The sequence below is a fragment of the Lepisosteus platostomus genome, chromosome 8, assembly GCF_059453375.1.
Source record: "Lepisosteus platostomus isolate fLepPlt1 chromosome 8, fLepPlt1.hap1, whole genome shotgun sequence".
NCBI lineage: Eukaryota > Metazoa > Chordata > Actinopteri > Semionotiformes > Lepisosteidae > Lepisosteus > Lepisosteus platostomus.
Window position 1 is genome coordinate 43,359,930 of NC_142618.1, and position 17,514 is coordinate 43,377,443.

At 37.7% G+C, this 17,514-nt stretch overlaps 2 protein-coding genes across 3 annotated transcripts in view; one reads left to right on the forward strand and one right to left on the reverse strand.

Annotated features, from left to right (window-relative positions):
* Positions 1-6,718, forward strand: part of LOC148657379 (vacuolar protein sorting-associated protein 8 homolog) — a 48,539-nt gene extending 41,821 nt beyond the window's left edge. Inside the window, exons 43-45 of the mRNA XM_088643605.1 lie at positions 1,211-1,358; positions 3,037-3,108; positions 5,058-6,718. Of these exons, the coding sequence (XP_088499731.1) occupies positions 1,211-1,358; positions 3,037-3,108; positions 5,058-5,201 (364 nt within the window). The 3' untranslated portion in view covers positions 5,202-6,718. The remainder of the gene's footprint in view (positions 1-1,210; positions 1,359-3,036; positions 3,109-5,057) is intronic.
* Positions 6,719-7,961: 1,243 nt separating this feature from the next.
* Positions 7,962-15,427, reverse strand: LOC148657380 (putative G protein-coupled receptor 141). 2 transcript variants are annotated; one of them, XM_088643608.1, is made up of 3 exons: positions 14,301-15,427; positions 10,975-11,033; positions 7,962-8,914 (listed from the first exon to the last, which is right to left on the reverse strand). In XM_088643608.1, the coding sequence occupies exon 3, from the start codon at positions 8,912-8,914 to the stop codon at positions 8,036-8,038; it is 879 nt and encodes a 292-aa protein (XP_088499734.1). In that variant the 5' UTR covers positions 10,975-11,033; positions 14,301-15,427; the 3' UTR covers positions 7,962-8,035. The 2 variants fall into 2 exon arrangements, with proteins under 2 accessions (XP_088499734.1, XP_088499732.1); XM_088643606.1 differs by having other exon boundaries at positions 10,975-11,037.
* Between the last annotated feature and the right edge of the window lie 2,087 nt (positions 15,428-17,514).

Here is a 17,514-nt window from a genome sequence, read left to right on the forward strand (position 1 = left end):
ACTTTGGGTGGGAAACTAGAGCACCCAGAGGAAAAGCATTTGTAAACATGGGTAGAACATGCAAACTCCATGCAGACAGCACCCCAGGGAATTGAACCCAGGGCCCCAGGCCTATGAGGCAGCAATGCTCAACTTTGTGCCACTGTGTTGAAGCTACAATTGTGGCAGAAAATGAACTTTTTCTGTTCAACATGAAACTAATTTATGTACAAACCTCGACTTTCACTAGTTCTACATTTGCCATTTCACCTATTCATGTGAAAGCTTTAGTGATTCTACATTAATGGACCAGTGTTGCCTACAGTATTTGTGGTCTGCGAAGTAAGGAAGTAAATGTGCACACTCACACCTGGCATTTTTTTCCAGACGCCAATTAACCTAAGTCTTTGGACTTTGGGTGGGAAACTAGAGCACCCAGAGGAAAAGCATTTGTAAACATGGGTAGAACATGCAAACTCCATGCAGATAGCACCCCAGGGAATTGAACCCAGGGCCCCAGGCCTATGAGGCAGCAATGCTCAACTTTGTGCCACTGTGTTGAAGCTACAATTGTGGCAGAAAATGAACTTTTTCTGTTCAACATGAAACTAATTTATTTACAAACCTCGACTTTCACTAGTTCTACATTTGCCATTTCACCTATTCATGTGAATGCTTTAGTGATTCTACATTAATGGACCAGTGTTGCCTACAGTATTTGTGGTCTGCGAAGTAAGGAAGTAAATGTGGGCATACACTTGCGAATCTATATCTCATGAGCCCCAACCCAAACTGCATTGGTCACTGTAGTGAAGGCATAACTGGGTTAACAGAGTTAACATTATAGTATATACCATTTATATACTTTTGTGTAATAATACATTTGGAATAGAATTCTTTTAATTTCAGTCCAACAGAATTTTGAACAAATGCCCATTCAGGTCTCCCGTCTTTCACCTCCCTGCATTTCAGAGCAAAACTTGGTTCTTGTCACAAACAGGTATTCCTTTGCACATGAAGAGAAGTGAACAGAAGCATCACCCTGGGATGTTCTATGTGATTAGCCTCAGAGCAGTCTCCATACACAAAAACTAAAATTTAGCAAATTTTAGTGCTGTGGAAAGAGCCCAATAGAACAAAAGAACACCTAGAGAATGTTATGAGAATAGAAGGATTGTCAAAAATCTGTTTACACTTGTAACAGCCCTTGTCTGTGTGTGTGTCTGTACAGTTGTGGGCATGTGTATCACTCAGCGTGTCTGCAGAGCAGTCTGCGGGAACAGGAGGGATGGACAGAACAGTGGGCCTGCTTCAAGTGCCTGTCTCCTAACAAGAGGTGGACTTCCATCACACCTGGGAGTGTGAACCAAGGCTCCCAGGTACAGACTTCTGCAAGCATTGATAATAATTGTTTACACTTGTATACAGTAGCTCTTTTCTGGACACTCCACTCAAAGCGCTTTACAGGTAATGGGGACTCCCCTCCACCACCAATGTGCAGCATCCACCTGGATGATGTGATGGCAGCCATAGTGCGCCAGAACACTTTCCACACATCAGCTATCAGTGGGGAGGAGAACAGGGTGATGAAGCCAGTTCATAGATGGGGATTATTAAGAGGCCACGATCGTTAAAGGCTTACTTTACTGGGGCATTATGACCCACACAGACTGCAGGGTGAGTGCCCCCCCATTGGCCCCTCTAATACCTCTTCCAGCAGCAACCTCAGTTTTCCCCAGGAGGTCTCCCATCCAGGTACTGACCAGGCTCACACCTGCTGAGCTTCAGTGGGTTGCTTGTTGTGAGTTGCAGGGTGATATAGCTGCTGGCTAAAAACAGTTTAGTTTCATTGCAGTTTTAAAATTCTGCTAGGAGAGTTTTCTTTTGCACATAATTTGATAAACCCTATTTGGGTTTCATGTAATTGTGAAATCGATGTATATGCAGTATGCCCATAAAATTAGTAAATAGGCAGTCTTTATTATTTCTGTATGTACTAGTTCCAAGCCAAGGACACTAAATCCTTATCTGTTAAATTTATTTTCTCTTGTCATCTGCTTCTTAATTCTGACAGTGCATTCAGACATAAATGTTTTTAATTGTGCTATTTTTTGTGAATAACAAAACAAGAATTCAACACCAATGAGATCATTAAGTGTAGTCACACTAGATTCTGACCGTTTCAACAACCTCTGGCTTCTTTTGAGTAAGTGTTGTGTGGGTGTCACTATGGCTTCTTTCTTTCTGTGTCAATATTGTTTGTAAGTAAAGGGACCACAGAGATACATTAGTATTAGATACAATATCCTCTTAAAGATTTTGGGGACAGGCAGCTTGATTCGAAGGCTGGCTTTGACGTAGATCAGAGAACACTTATATGTGAATTGATAGTGATTTTGTGCTTAGTTTTGTATTCTAGAAATTGAGTGGTATACCATTTTGTTCTACAGCTGTAGGATATACAGTAATAAATATCGCCAATGGCAGAGGTTAAAGATGGAATCATTACAGGTCTCTTATTGCTTCAGGTGATTTTGGCTGCTGAGGTACAGTATCTATAGTCTCTCCATAATAGAATTTTGAGTAAAGCTGGTCAGTGGTCCAGAAATGGAAACTTGCTGTTGTCTGAACCCACATGAGCAACCTTGAATAGAAATGTTAGACTACCGTTAGACCAATTGTACAATCAAAGCTGCTTTTTTTTCTGAAATAAAAAAAATGGCATTTCATTTCAGCACAAGTTGTAGTGAACAAGTTTGGAACTATTCTTTTTTTTAACCACCCTAAACCCAGCTAGCCTACGTGTTGACACTAGCATTACTTTGTATTTAAAAATTCTTGCATCAAAAAGCTGAGATCCCTGGCTTTGTTTAAAATAAGTTAGTTGCTAGAGGCTTATCGTCTTCATGTTTCGGTGTTACTTCTCTTTACAATAATGAAAACCCTATCAGCCTTGTCAAATGTATTTGTGACTGACCATGTGAAAGTATTCTTGGTTATCAGAGTGAAGTGCCATGAAAATACATACGGACATAATTTTGTGGTTTTACTTCTCAGTGCTTTAAAATGGATCCAGGACAAATCGAAGCAGCTGACTGTTTTAAAAGAACATTTAAGAATCCTTCAAGGGTATGTTTTGTTCTTTCCCTATTCTGTTTATTAATGATTATTAATTAAATTAATTTGTGTAATGTCCATGTTAGGATTCAGAAGTGGTGATTACAAAGGCTAAGTATGAAGAGCAGTATTCATTGACCTTAGTTTCAAGTACACCAGTGTATGACACTGGTAACAGTTTGGTCGTGCTGATACTGCCAGATGGGGTGATATATTTTACAGTCACTGGTAATCTTTTCATTTCTTTAGATGCCTAAGTCATTGGTTTGACTGCTTTGCTGGTGCCATATAGGGTCTCATTTGTAAAAGCTTAATAATAGTACATGTATAGTATATGGGACTTTTCATTCCACATAAGAATTTCATTTCACCTACCACTGAACTGGACACAGAGCCCCAACAAACGTTTATGTTATTATTTCACTCGGGCTCCTTTTATATATCACAAAGATCCACATAAAGCTCTGATCACATTGTAACTCTGAAAGGAGGTGAATACAAGGAAGTGAACGCAGTGCCTTTAGAAAGTATTCACCCCCCTCAATTTTTTTCACAAATTATGATTTGAAGACTCTATTAAAAATACATTATTGTTTTTTTTTCTTGTCACAGCTCAAAATATGAATCTATAATGCCAAATGTTCTGGAACTTTTTTAATGCAATTAAAAAATGCTGAACTGTTATTCTCACTTCAAGATTTAATTATTTTCTCCCTTTGCTATGACACTCCAAATTGAGCCCAGGCACATCTCATTTCTCTGTGGGATCATTCTGAAACTTGAATGGAGCCCAACTGTGGCCAGTTCTGTTGGTTGACGTCATTTCATAATTAATACACCCATCTGTATAATGTCTCTCAGTTGACAGTGCGTTTCAGAGCAGAAACTTTGCCGTGAAGACCAAGGAGCTGTCTGTACAATTCTGTGATAGAATTGTGAGCAGACATAGACCTGTTCAGAGATATAAAAACATATCTTGGGTGTTGAAAGTTCCCTGGACCATAGTCAGATCCATCTTTAGACTGTGGTATTTTTTGTTCCGCAAGTTTTCATCACATTGACTCAGGTTTCTTGTACATATCTCTTGCTTTGGCAGCAGGCTTCTCAGTTTGAAGTGTTAAAATATAAAAAAATAGAGGAAACTGAATTTATAAATAATTTGACTACATTCTGCACCACAGCCCAAATGTACTTTTTAATGGTTTTGCTGTAAATGAAGTGGGGGCTTCAATAAAGTAAAAACGAAATGGAACTCTTACTCATGTCTCGGAGGGCAGTTAATGGGGGTATATTCCAAATTGTGTACTGTATCTTATATAGAACATACTGTATGGAAACCAGTTAATCTGCAGTATCTGCAAAACTCCCTACATAAATGTCATCTCACACACAGAAGTATTTAAACCATTTGCCAGTGTGAGAGGTTAGCACTGATAAATTGATGTGTTTAAATATTTAAGAAGAATCTCCAAGAATAGTGATGGTGTCAGTCTTGGATTGAAAGGCTGGATTTTTATTTTCTGGTTGTTTGACATGACAAAAGAGTGAAAGGGAGAGCCCACTGGCTCAGTGGGAGAAGGTGAGGTAAGAATCCTTCTTACTGCAGGAAGAGATGGGCTTAATTAATACCTGATAAAAGCCAAAGGGACACAGATGGGGAACTTCAGCGGCACCAGCACTTATCTTCCAGTTTAAAAAGAAAAAGAAAGAAACAAGCCTGACCGCATGTAGTCGCCGTGTTCTGGAGAATGCATGACCACACGTTCTGTAAATTTCCAGTTACTGCAAAACAGTTGCCTCTCCTGTCTTACAGTGCAGATGTTGCACATTGTGTTGTCAAAAACAGTTTTGTGTTGTTTGTTTTCTTTGTCATGGGCAGTTTTAAAGATTTCAGACCTTTTCAGGCCAGTTTATTTGCATCATGATCTTCTCTAAAATGCATTTCCCTTTTTATTAAACAGATTTCCGTCTTGATGGAGCTCACAAGGCATACCTCGGCCAGCCTGGATTCTTTTAAGCCAGAGGCTGACATCTTTAGACAATCTGGAATCTTTGAGCAGCCAGACTTTAAGCTTCAATTGGCACCACCACCACTAATAGAGTAATGACAAAATGTTTAGAATAAGGATGGCTATATTTATAGGAATTTAAGATCATTTCTTTTTGTAGCAATATATTAAAAACATTACTTAATTTAAATTTTGAAACTCACTGTACACCGTTTTTAAAATTGAAGAGCTATAACAGTTTTTTATATAGTATATACTGTTCATCATTTCTGTTTAATACACAATATTGCAAATGTATACCCACGTTCAGTAATATTACTTATGTATGTTAAAAACATAACAAAAGAAAAGAAGGCTGCTGTTTTCCCTATCAAAGAAGGGAGTAAAGGAATTTCATTTAAAATGACTGACTTGCTCTTATGGGGAATTTGTTTTTCTTTATGCAAAAAAATAAATATAGCAAACAATGATTTAAAACTTTCTAGAAGTACAAATAGCCATAGTTAAAAGAGCTTGAGCTGTTAATTTCCCTAATACTTGCTGTAGACTACACATACAGTGTACATGACATACAGTAATACAAATAAATGGGAGAGAACATTTTGTGAATGTCTATTGAGCATAATATCTTATTAACACTAATGGATATCTATTGAGTGCAACTTACTATCATTTTCACTCTATTAAGTCTGGCATTAATTCCTTACTAGATATCTTGTGTTAGGGATAACTCCAATATTTGAGGACTGCAAGGTTTTTGAATTTCCATTTAATGTCTGATATTAATAAAGTGAACTAATTTTTTTAATTAAAGGTTAAGTTTCTTGTTTTTACATCTTATTTGGTAAATATACCTAAAAACCATAATACTAAATACTTTGATTATTAAAGGTTGAAGTTACCCTTTCCTGATCTAGGGTAATTTATAGTTAATGTACTGTAGATCAGGTGGGCTACCATTGTGTTGCATGTACTGTACCAAAGCATTTTGTTTTACTTATTTAGCAAATGTTAAGACCCTGTAATTGGAAAAAGCAATTAGACATGAATGGATGATTGAGTATTTTGACTTTCTTTCTGTAGCAGGTATAGGTTAACAGCTTACTTCTGTGTCTGCTAAAGAAGAAGGAATGTAATTGTGTCTTATCTACTGTAGTATGTTGGCCATGCTCATTCGTGTTCATTTGCTTAAGCACTTTGGTCCAGTATTAGGAATAATTTTGTTTAGTTTCTGTTTTGTTCAGCTTTTCACATTTATTGAGGAATTAATACACATCTGAAGGATCTCTTGTTATATGCCATGTTACACTGAGCATAGATGCATACAATATACAGAAAGAAAAATTAGATGCATACAGTAGATAGACATTTAATGAGATATCCACAAAATAAAATAGCGTGGTATAATGTGTAGTGAATAGATTACAATGATTTTTGCTAAATTTTTCCATCAATTTATAGTTCTCGACATCCTGTACATATGCAGAAATCCATTTTATATCATTGTCAATGTTTGCTGTAACCTAGAACAGTATTTTCCACAAAAGTGACAAATTTTCAATACTTGAGCCCAGTCCTTTATATTAAAAGGCAATTACTTTTATTGTTCTGAAGCTTTTGTCCAAAGAGTTGTAAGTTTGTACCCATTTGTACAACATAACATTGTACTGAAGCACCTTACCCACAAGTACAACAACAGTGTCCCACCCAGGATCTGAACTCCCCTTCATTTAAGAAATCTAAACTTCTAGCCACAGCTACACATTGAATCCTGAAACGCAACACTTAAACGTCTTGCTAATTTATAAATACATGATGGCATGTTTCTGTTTGCCAAGATTCTCATGCATCTATCCCAAGGAAACTACTACTTGGAAATGTAATCTGGGACATAGTTTGTGTACTTAACTGTCGCCTCAAATGAGAAGAAATACATATTGCAAGATGTACAGTGCTATGCAAAAGTTTTCAGGCCCTTACACATTTTCACATTTAGATACTTTAAAGACTGCAGTCAGGACACTTTGAAGTAGAAATTGATGTCTTATATACAGTACACAACATGCTTCACATATTGAAAGCAAAAAACAAACATAAGTAAATATTTGATCGATATGAAATAAAAATTGATCATGACAATGACTTAAGTATTCAGATCCTCTGCTGTGGCAAACATATTTTGGTACACAAGATTACCTTAACGAGTCTTAAGACTTTTTCACAGTAATGACAGCAATGTCTTGAATTGATCAACTATAGATGGGAAAACCTCTGCATCCCCACTGATAGCTGATGTGTGGTGAGCGTTCTGGCGCACTATGGCTGCCGTCGCCATAGCTGCACATTGGTGGTGGTGGAGGGGAGTCCCCATTACCTGTAAAGCGCTTTGAGTGGAGTGTCCAGAAAAGCGCTATATAAGTGTAATCAATTATTATTATTATTATTATTATTATTATTATTATTATTATTATTATTATTATTATTATCCTCCTTACAGGTTGTATCTTTCTGCTTTGAACTTATAATAGATGTCAAGATCTGGAACTCTTTTTACATGTAGTTTCACCTTAAGCAGAATAGACATAACTGAGGGAGATATGTTTTTCTTGAGCTGTACATGACAATCTTTCCCCTGGAAGACAAGATTCAAAACAATGTCTATGGTGAGTGGGATCACTGACAAATGCGATTCCACCTTAGTATTTTGAATATCATTATTGATTAGTAAAAGACACAAATCTAAAAATACCAAAAGTTGGTTAACATTCCTTTTGATTTTTCATTTTTTTTGCCCACAAAAGGTTAAATGAAACATCTATCTGTGCAGAAGAAATATTCACAACCATCTCACATGTGCATTTTTGGCTTTTTTGTTACATTTTAGACTGGAAATACAAAAGAGAAAACCACAATCTTGCAGCAGACAAGGGTTACTTAATGCCTCTGGCTAACAATGTTAACAGGTCTAAACAGCACAGAGTCGTGATGGACAAATAAATGTCATTCTTCTGGCTAAGCCCCGTATCAGAAGGGTTGACGGCGATCTTATTTACGTAATGAATTCTGAAAATATGGTAAGGCAGAAAACAAATGATCAAGATCATAATAAAGCTGAGGTTTTTCAGCTGAGCCCTGAACTCTTGACGCGACCGCAAATTAGTCTTGTTTGATATGATCACTTTTGTGAGAATGAATATCTGGGCCAAGACCAATAGCAAGGAGACTAAGATGAAGGCAGCCACAATCACCATGTTGAATACAATGACGAATCCTCTCTTAAATTCAGCCTGAAATTGGAAACATTTGGTTTTGTTGTAGTTTTGATGTTTTCCGTACTCCATCAGCAGGGGTGGGAACAGGCTGACAAAGATGACTATCCACACCACTGCACTGGCGATGAAAGCATACAGCGGTCTGTAGAAGTCTCTCGGCTTTCTCCCAAAGAATAAAAGAAAGCGCACCACCAGGATGGCCACGTAAAAAAAGAAGGACAAGTACAAGTGGGTGTGTAGGGAGATGCTCACCAGCTTGCAGAGAATGAAGGGATGCTTCCAACTGCCAGTGGCATAATACTCCATGATTAAGGGAACAGAGAACAGAAAGCTACCGTGCACTAGGACGAGATTGATGATGGAGATAGTAGTGATTGAAAGTTTGTTCTGGCTGTTCTTCAGGAATATGGTCATGAAAAAGATGCCAATTATGCCCCCCAGCAGGGTGATGCTATAGATGGTGACCAGAATGTAGGATGAATTGTCGAAGTTCAAGGAATTGTTCTTTCCAGTGCTGTTATCCATTAGTCTGATCATCTGTAAAACAGAACCAGTAAAAGACCTATTTCACTCTGAGACACATTGTGGTTTTCTCATATTATGGGTTGCTCAAGAAGATATTAGTAAAAACCTCCCATGTTAAGACTTAAGAATGTGAAAAGGGTTACAAATAGGCAGAGGCAATTTGCTTGTTAGTTGCTAATTACTCCAAAGAGAGAAGCCAGGATATTGATTTCAGGTTGTATCAAGCTCCCACAACTTTTTGTGTAAACAAGTGCCTCTTGTTCTAAGTTTTAAAAACTCTTCCAGTTGTGTCCTCTGGTTTGAGTTTCAGTCTTCTGAAAACAGTCCAGTGGGGTGACATGCTCTTTTTTGTGGAGTTTTGTAAAGTTTGTATGGATAGCAAAATATTTTACAGTTGAAGTCTACTATTTCTGGGGTAATGCTTTCTGGTTCTGTTAATGTTAAAGTGTTACTTACTGGAATGAGAAAATGTTAGTCACCTTTGGGTTTGTTATGTTTGCTCATTGATAGTAATGAGATTTGGTCTAACACATAATTAAATAATACTTTCAATCCAATTGTGTTCTTTGCTGTTTGCGTTTGTAATATCAAAAGCTGTGTTTCTTTAGTAAAATGTGTATTACCAAATTACCAGTTTTTCCTGTGCTCATAATTGTTTTGCATTATTTTGAATTAACTGTAGCAGTACCTCACAATATCCCAACAATAACCTTTAAAGAATTCAGTGGAAAACCTAATAAGATTATGCACTTATTTTAGTTTTTTTTTTTATTGGCTTCCTGTGAAATTCATAGTTAAATGTGTGTATGTTTCCATAGAAATACCCAAGGTGTCCACTGAAACCATGACTAGACCACTTTCACTATATACAGTATCAGATAACATACATTAACATACATTCTGCTTTGCACAAGATTGTTCCAATGTTAGCCAAAGTTCAAAACCAAATTAAAAAATATATAGTTTTAATATTTATATATATTATTTGTTTGTTAGAATTCAAGTCAACAAAAAATAACTTTTTTACAAGCGCATTAGAAAAAATCAATTACCGGTATTTTTATTACAACAAAATATAATAAGAAGTAAGAAAGCTATTCTATAAAATTTTCCAACAGTTATGTATTTTTAGGTAGAAAATCTTACTGCTTATGCATGGATCTTTAATATCAACTGTAAGACGTACAATAACATTATTGTGTTTAAAGTTATTGTAATGTTAAGATACTAGTTTGTAATCCATGCAGGGCCATTTGAGAAGACGTTTAAAGACGTTTGTGTCCTACTGTACACAAAGGAGACAGTCTTCTCTTTGTAAACATTCCGGTGAGAATACAACGTCAGAATCCTTTATCATCACCTCTGTAAGCATAAGATAAGGTTGACATTTTGTCGATTAAATTTGTGTGTAAATTTGGAAGCATAGGATGGAATCTCCATCAGTTCCTTTCAGCCTTGGTTTTTCTACTTTTTTCTTTCAAGGTATTTGTGAGGCATTATCATTTTTTCAGAGCTTACATGCAGAACAGGGGGATAGTACAGTAATTTAAAAAAAACAAATGCAGAAGCAGCAGCCTATCATGGAGCTATTTGTGTTTTGTTCTGCCTGCAGGACTACATACTGTAGTATATATTTTTGATTACATGAAAATATCACAATAACCCATGATTTGTAGTCAGATATTATATTTAGATGCCCTTCTCACAACTTCTATCCTAACTTTTCTTGACAAACTAGACTGTAATGTTATCCTTTATTATTCTGAATAAGTGAAGGGCATGCTTCACTTATACACTTACTTTTGTATTGGTGGTGCTGTTTGATTTCACTCTGAATTATTTTTAATCACCTTTTGGGTTTGTGTTTGAAATAGGTTCTGATTTATAATAGGAATTGGACTTTGAGAGGTAAAATAAGAAATGGACCATTGGGAACAACCTAGAAATTAAAAAAAGTTATCTTTAGCTAAATGTATTCTTCCCTCTGTAATCTCTCCAAATCACAAAATGAACATTATCTGAACAGTAAAAAGATATAAAATAAAATTTGGCTTCAGTGTGTTTTTGCTTACCGGAATAATTCATATATTTCCTTCCGTGTTTTTCAGCCTTCCTCAGATGTATTTGTTGTCTTGCTGAAAAAAAAATGAATGACCATGTCTATAATTCCTCCACCAACACACAATCACAGACAACCTTTCCAATTTACTGGTCAGGATCTGTACTACATAATGGGTTTTGGGAAAGAGAAGAAGTTATCAGATAGATATCTTGAACTGCATATCATCAACTTAAATGCATATGGGAAATTTACCTATTTCACAAATACCCAGCTCATAGATTTTTGAAATTGGAAATAATACTGCACCACAAAGATGAGCTCTGAGTGGTATATTATTCTAATTAGTCAATATGACAAACTGTATCACTTCTCTGTTTCTTAATCTAATTGGACTGAATCTTAGATATGTAGTCCATCAGGTGTTAATGAACCGACTGGGATTCTTTGAACATATTGTCAGTAAAGGTGATTTTCTGGCCAGACAGTTAAATCAAATTCAGTCATTTAGTACAGCTGAAGACATTTCTCTTACCACTTCATTATAATATTCATTATGTTACAGAAAGCATCTGGGTAACCATCCCTCAAATGGGAAAGAGGTGGGCATGCAGACTTTCAAAAATGTCCAGAGCTGTCTTATGTTATATTTAACAATTCTGGAAGAGATGCCAAAGATTCACTGCTTTTCTTATCTTTGGGCTTTTTATTTAAAAGTATAAAGATAATATAATGGTTTTAATACTTCATATACTAAAAGAAATGGCCTTTATTAGGTTAATTGATCCCATTTGATTGCAGAGATATTGGCGGGCAAGAAAGTATTCTTTACACCTTGTACAAAAAGAGAGGTCCTAAACTACAGACACAATGACATCTCTTTGTGCCTTTTCAGGCAATCTGACCATTCTAATCAGCCTTGGATAAAATAGCTAAATATTTCTCAGTAGTCTGCAGGAACAAAAGACAGCGAATTACCCAAAATATGATATACTGTAATACATGTACAAAAAAACGCATTTGATTTTTAATGTGTGCTGCACAGTGGTTAGCATTGCTGTCATACAGCACTGGGACCCTGGGTTCAATTCTGACCCTGGGCTGCCATCTGTACAGAGCTTGCATGTTCTCCCTGTTAACAAACCCTGTGCAGGTCTCGAGGCACAATCTGAAAGCCAAGGTATCCAAGACAGCAGGCAAAGAAGACAGTGGTCAGTAATTCCAAGCGAGGTCAAATCCAGTTAGTCAGAATGAAGTCAGGCAAACAGATCCTAGAGGGGCGAGACGAGAGAGGTAGCGAGAAGTCCAAAGCCAAAGAATGGTAGGTGAGGAGATCCAGACAAGGTAGAGAGGGTTTCAGGAAAGGATGGCAAGGCAAGCTCAGGAGGCAGATGAAATCCTAATACCAAGCACCAGTAGCAGTGAGTAGAGGGTTTAAATAGTTGCGAAATAGTTTGGAAAGGATATGGAATGAAGATTGAATCATTTGGAGTTAATTGGTGCCGGCTGTGCTCGTAACCCCTGTGTGCACATGAGTTACCTCTGGATGGTCTGGTTTCTTCCCACAGTCCAAAGACATCCTGGTAGGTTAATTGGCCCCTGAGAAAATTGGCCCTGGTATTAGGATGTGTGTTCCAGGATGTGTGTTTGTGTGCCCGACCTGGGATGGGCTGATAGCTCATCCAGGGTGTATTCCTGTGTATCCATGTTCCTTGCAGTAGAGTCCTGAACTGGATAAATGGGGTTAGAAAATGGATGGGTGGATGATCTTTAGTTTTCCATTGAGTCATTATGTAAAACATAGGAAAGAATAAAAAGTGTTCCAAGTCCACAGGCCTTTACACCACTTAACTTAAAATCCCCATGCCCTAATTCCTGTATAAAAAAGTTAAGTTGTTCCTGCTGCTTTTGTTTCTACACATAACGTGAGCAACAGAGGCAGATGACAAGACATGCGTATTGTTTTCTTAGTCAGTGTGCAAAATTCTAATATGCAGTTTGAGTGCAGAGTTACATACAGTTGTTGCGTACGCTGCACAAGGATAAGAGAAGGCTGGTTCCGCACTGAAAGAAGGAGCCTTTTTCTACTGTGAGGGAGAATGAGGGAGGGAGCAGGGATATGAGCCCAAGAAGGAGTTTGTAAGCAGTATAAGGACCGAGAATGTAAGTATGGGAAATGGAGGTGAGAGATAGAAAGACAGAAGAGATAGAAATCTGAGAGGTGAATTCTAGGTAAAGTCTGAAAGTTTAAAATCTGTAAATGAATGGAGCAATTTAGAAAGAAAAAACATTCATCACTGATATGTGAGAAAATGTGTGAACTTAGTTTAAGGATAGGTTTTTTGGTCTGGTGTTTCTCTAGTAAGAGTTCTGGAATCGAAGACAAGAAAGGTAAAATGGAACTATTAGCTTGGAGAGATTTTTGATGCTCAATGATCTGACGTGTTGTCTGAAACATTTGGTCAGAGTTTAAATTTAAATTGATAATTCCCTATTATACCTTTTTCGGCAACTATTACAGTTTCTGCTTACAATATACCACAAAGCATCCTTCTGATATTTAAACTATCCATCCATCAATTTTTCAACTATTTTATCCAATTCATTTCAAGGTTGCTGGGGAGACGGAGTCTATCCCAGAAAGCAACGGGCGCAAGGCAGGATACACCCTGGACAGGACACCACTCCATCACAAGGAAGACATGCAGAAACACACAGACTCACACCTGGGCCTATTTTCCTGAAAGCCAATTAACCTACCAGTATATCTTTAGACTGTGGGAGGAAACTGTAGCACCCAGCAAAACCCATGCAAACACAGGGAGAACATACAACCTTCACACAGATAGCACCCCAGGAATTAAACCCCGGGCCCAGCCAGGCAGCCATGCTAACCATTGTGTCACTGTTCAGCCCAATATTAAACTAATAATATCTAAATAACTAAACAAATAAAAAACGAATATCCCGAAATGTCCAAAGAGTCTATACTTAAAATGTACCACAAAGCATACTTCTGATGGTTAAATTATAGCTATTAAACAGGCTTTAACTGACATTCTGTGATTCAAATTCTAACTTCCTGTTCGTGTTTTGTCTTTTAATGTCATTTAATGATCATCTTTGAATCCTATGCTTCTGATCATTACATTATAAATTATTGTATTGTGGTCTCATATTGTGCAGTGTCATTTACCAGCAAAGACAACTAATTTGCCTCAGCAAAGCATCTTGAGAGCACAGTAGCAACATCCATCTGCTGTTTCCTGGTACAAACTTGGAGTTATTATTTTTGTGTAAGAACAAGACAAAGATAAATAAAACGGAATAAAAGCTCACCTTAGTAGTTATGTTATCCAATGAGTGTTACAAGGAGGATAAAAAACCAAGAGAATTGTGGAGACCAGTCTGTCCTTCTCAGTGGATGAACTCAACAACAGAAAGGAGGAAGTGTGTTGGTTTACATATTCTCATTTTAGATGCCGCTTCAATAATGAGGTAGACAGGGGTGGAGCTGATAACTCCTGTGGAACTCACAAAAGCCACAGTAAAAAGATGTTCAAACCTTTTTTAGCACAGGTTCACTTAGTTTTGGTTATGGTTTCATTAATATAATCATATAATATAAAGTGCAAGAGGGACGTTCAGCAGGATTCAATAAAGCACACTGCCGTCCTAAGGAGGTTTTACTGCAACAGTTTTACTGTAACAGACAAACAAAAATTAATCAAATATATTCTTCATGACTTTATTATTAGCATGAGCATAACTGACTCAGCAGTGAGTATGACCACTTGTATAGCTCAGGCTTTTCCAACATGCAATAAGAACAGTTTAGACCAGACAAAGCCCCAGTAACAGCTTAACAATACATCTTTTTTTAGCATTACTCCAAGTTGCAAAAACACCCTGTTGTCAGTGAAGAAAATTTGCAAGACAATCATTCCATCTTTTACTTGCTTGCGGAAATGCCCACCATTGCTCCTTTGCACTCTAATTGCATTGCAGTTTTGAGGCCTACAGACCACAGGTGGCAATACATGCTGGACATGTTAATAAAGAACTCTTTACAAAAGCACAGACAATTCAGAAGAATGGACAATTCAGTCAGTATTCATAATGAATTTGTAGGTTAATCTTAGAAACATCTGATCAACATTTTTTCCCCAGCAGGATTTTGTTGGAAATGTTGTCAGCTTTGGTTTCCTCTTTTGTCCACAGCAGTGCCATACTTGTTGCAGTACTACATTGAATTATTTAGTAACTGAATATGGATGTTCAAAAAACAAAAATAATTAATGCAAATAACCGGGTCGAACTGCATCAAGCTGAAAATGCTTTATAATAATAATAACTTACACTTATATAGCGCTTTTCTGGACACTACACTTAAAGCGCTTTATAGGTAATGGGGACTCCTCACCACCACCACCAATGTGCACCCCCACCTGGATGATGCGATGGCAGCCAAAGTGCCCCCACATGGCACCCACATGGACCGCAGGGTGAGTGCCTCCCGCTGGCCCCACTAACACCTCTTTCAGCAGCAACCTTTGTTTTTCCCAGGAGGTCTCTCATCCAGGTACTGATCAGGCTCACACCTGCTTAGCTTCAGTGGGTTGCCAGTTGTGAGTTGCAGAGTGATATGGCTGCTGGTATAAGCAATACACTGGCATAAACTGGCATAAGCTGGCTTTCAAGCAATTTACCCATTTCTTGATAGAATCAGAGTAGGAACCTCTTAGCTGCTGCGTGAGCACATACTATTTGACTTCATGATCACTTGCCACTTAAATGTGATCACAACCACTTTAAGCTAACAGCTATACTACCCTGCACTTGCAACTGCTAACCCACTGAAGCTAAGCAGATGTGAGCATGGTCAGTCCCTGGATGAGAGACCTCCTGGGAAAACTAGGTTTGCTGCTGGAAGATGTGTTAGTGGGGTTAGTAGGGGGCAGTCACCCAGTGGTCTGTGTGGTTCCTAATGCCCCAGTATATTAATGGAGACATTATTCTATTCCTAATAAACCCCAACAAAGAATTATCTTCATCACTCTGTTCTTCTCCCCACTGATAGCTGATGTATGGTGTGTTTTCTGGCACACTTCCAAGTGGGTGCTAAACTTTGGTGGTAGTGGAGGGGAGTCCCCATTACCTGAAAACTGTTTTGAGAGGAGTATCCAGAAAAGCCCTATGTACGTTTATTGAATTATTATTATTATGATTGTTGTTATTATTATTTGCAATTCCTTATCCCAGAGACCATCTCTCAGGGTTTCCAAGAAAGGTGTAATATAGTGGGACAGTCCTGCCTGTGGAGAGAATGCAGTTGCAGTTTGTTTGGAGTGAGGATGGGCACCCAGTCACCAGTCCTCGCTTTTTTTCTGGAGATTGGACTCATGGTCACCAGAACAGCACCCTGTGATGTGCATGAGAACCAGCTGAAACCAGCTGTTCTGATTAACCTGTGTAGAAAACAGCAGTAGGATGTCAAGAGAGGTGTTCTGCTGCAGCAGAGCAATAACAGACCACTTTGTATTTCGCAAAGGAACAAGTAATAGGTTTATTCCATGCTGAAAAAAAGAAGAAAGAGAACACAACGTTTCGGCCGTGGTGCCTTCTTCAGGTGTGAGAGGGACAGGGCAGTAGGCAAAGGTAAAGTAGCGGGAGAACAAAGGTTGGGAGGGGGGAGGAGTGAGAGGCGGGAGCAGGGGACAGAAAGAGAGGCCAATCAAGAGGTGTGAAGTCAGAATGGGTGTAGAGAGGTGTGAAATGAAACTTCCAATGAATGGAGAAAATTTAAAAGAACAGTAGTCTGTCTCTTTCTTCTTTTTTTCAGCATGGAATAAACCTATTACTTGTTCCTTTGCAGCCTACGCATGTTGACGCAGCTACCCACCTGAACTACTACCACTTTGTATTTCTGTGCCTTCTGATACTTTGAACATTCTGTACTTAAAGTTTACGGAAGTCCAGATCTCTCTTAACCCAACTTTCACCACTTCAGTAGCCTTAAACATACTCTCTGAAGCTAGGAATTTGGCAGTGATCACAAGATCCAACAGCTGGTGCCCATGTGGCAGAATTAAAAATCTTCAACCAGGAAAACATCCAGACACTTGTGTGTTATTGGAAAGAATGTGTTGAGAAACTAACAGAAATGTGTATTCCAGTCCATCATACACTTATTTACAAGTTGCCTTTACCTTTTGAAACTTTCTCATATTTTGTTTAAAATTTTTGTTCTAACTAGTTGTTCCAAAACTAACAAAATAAAACTATCTTTTTATAGCACAATTTATATTATTATTATTTTAGAATTCTACAATGCAAAAAGGTTGTATTATTTTATACCCCTATTTTAAAATAAACCTAGAATAGACCAAGTGGGTTAAGTGGGATCAATGTGTCTGCCAGGTAGCTGAATGAATGAATATATGAACAGAAATAGCTGGTCAGCTTACTGAAGATTTTGCTGGGCACTTTGCAAGCACATCAGCTCTAATATCATATTTGCAAAGAGTACTAGATTCTGAGACCAATCTCAGTT

What these genes read in the sequence shown, in the direction of transcription:
- LOC148657380 (XM_088643608.1), bottom strand. Translation starts at nt 8,914, where the DNA reads ATGATCAGACTAATGGATAACAGCACTGGAAAGAACAATTCCTTGAAC.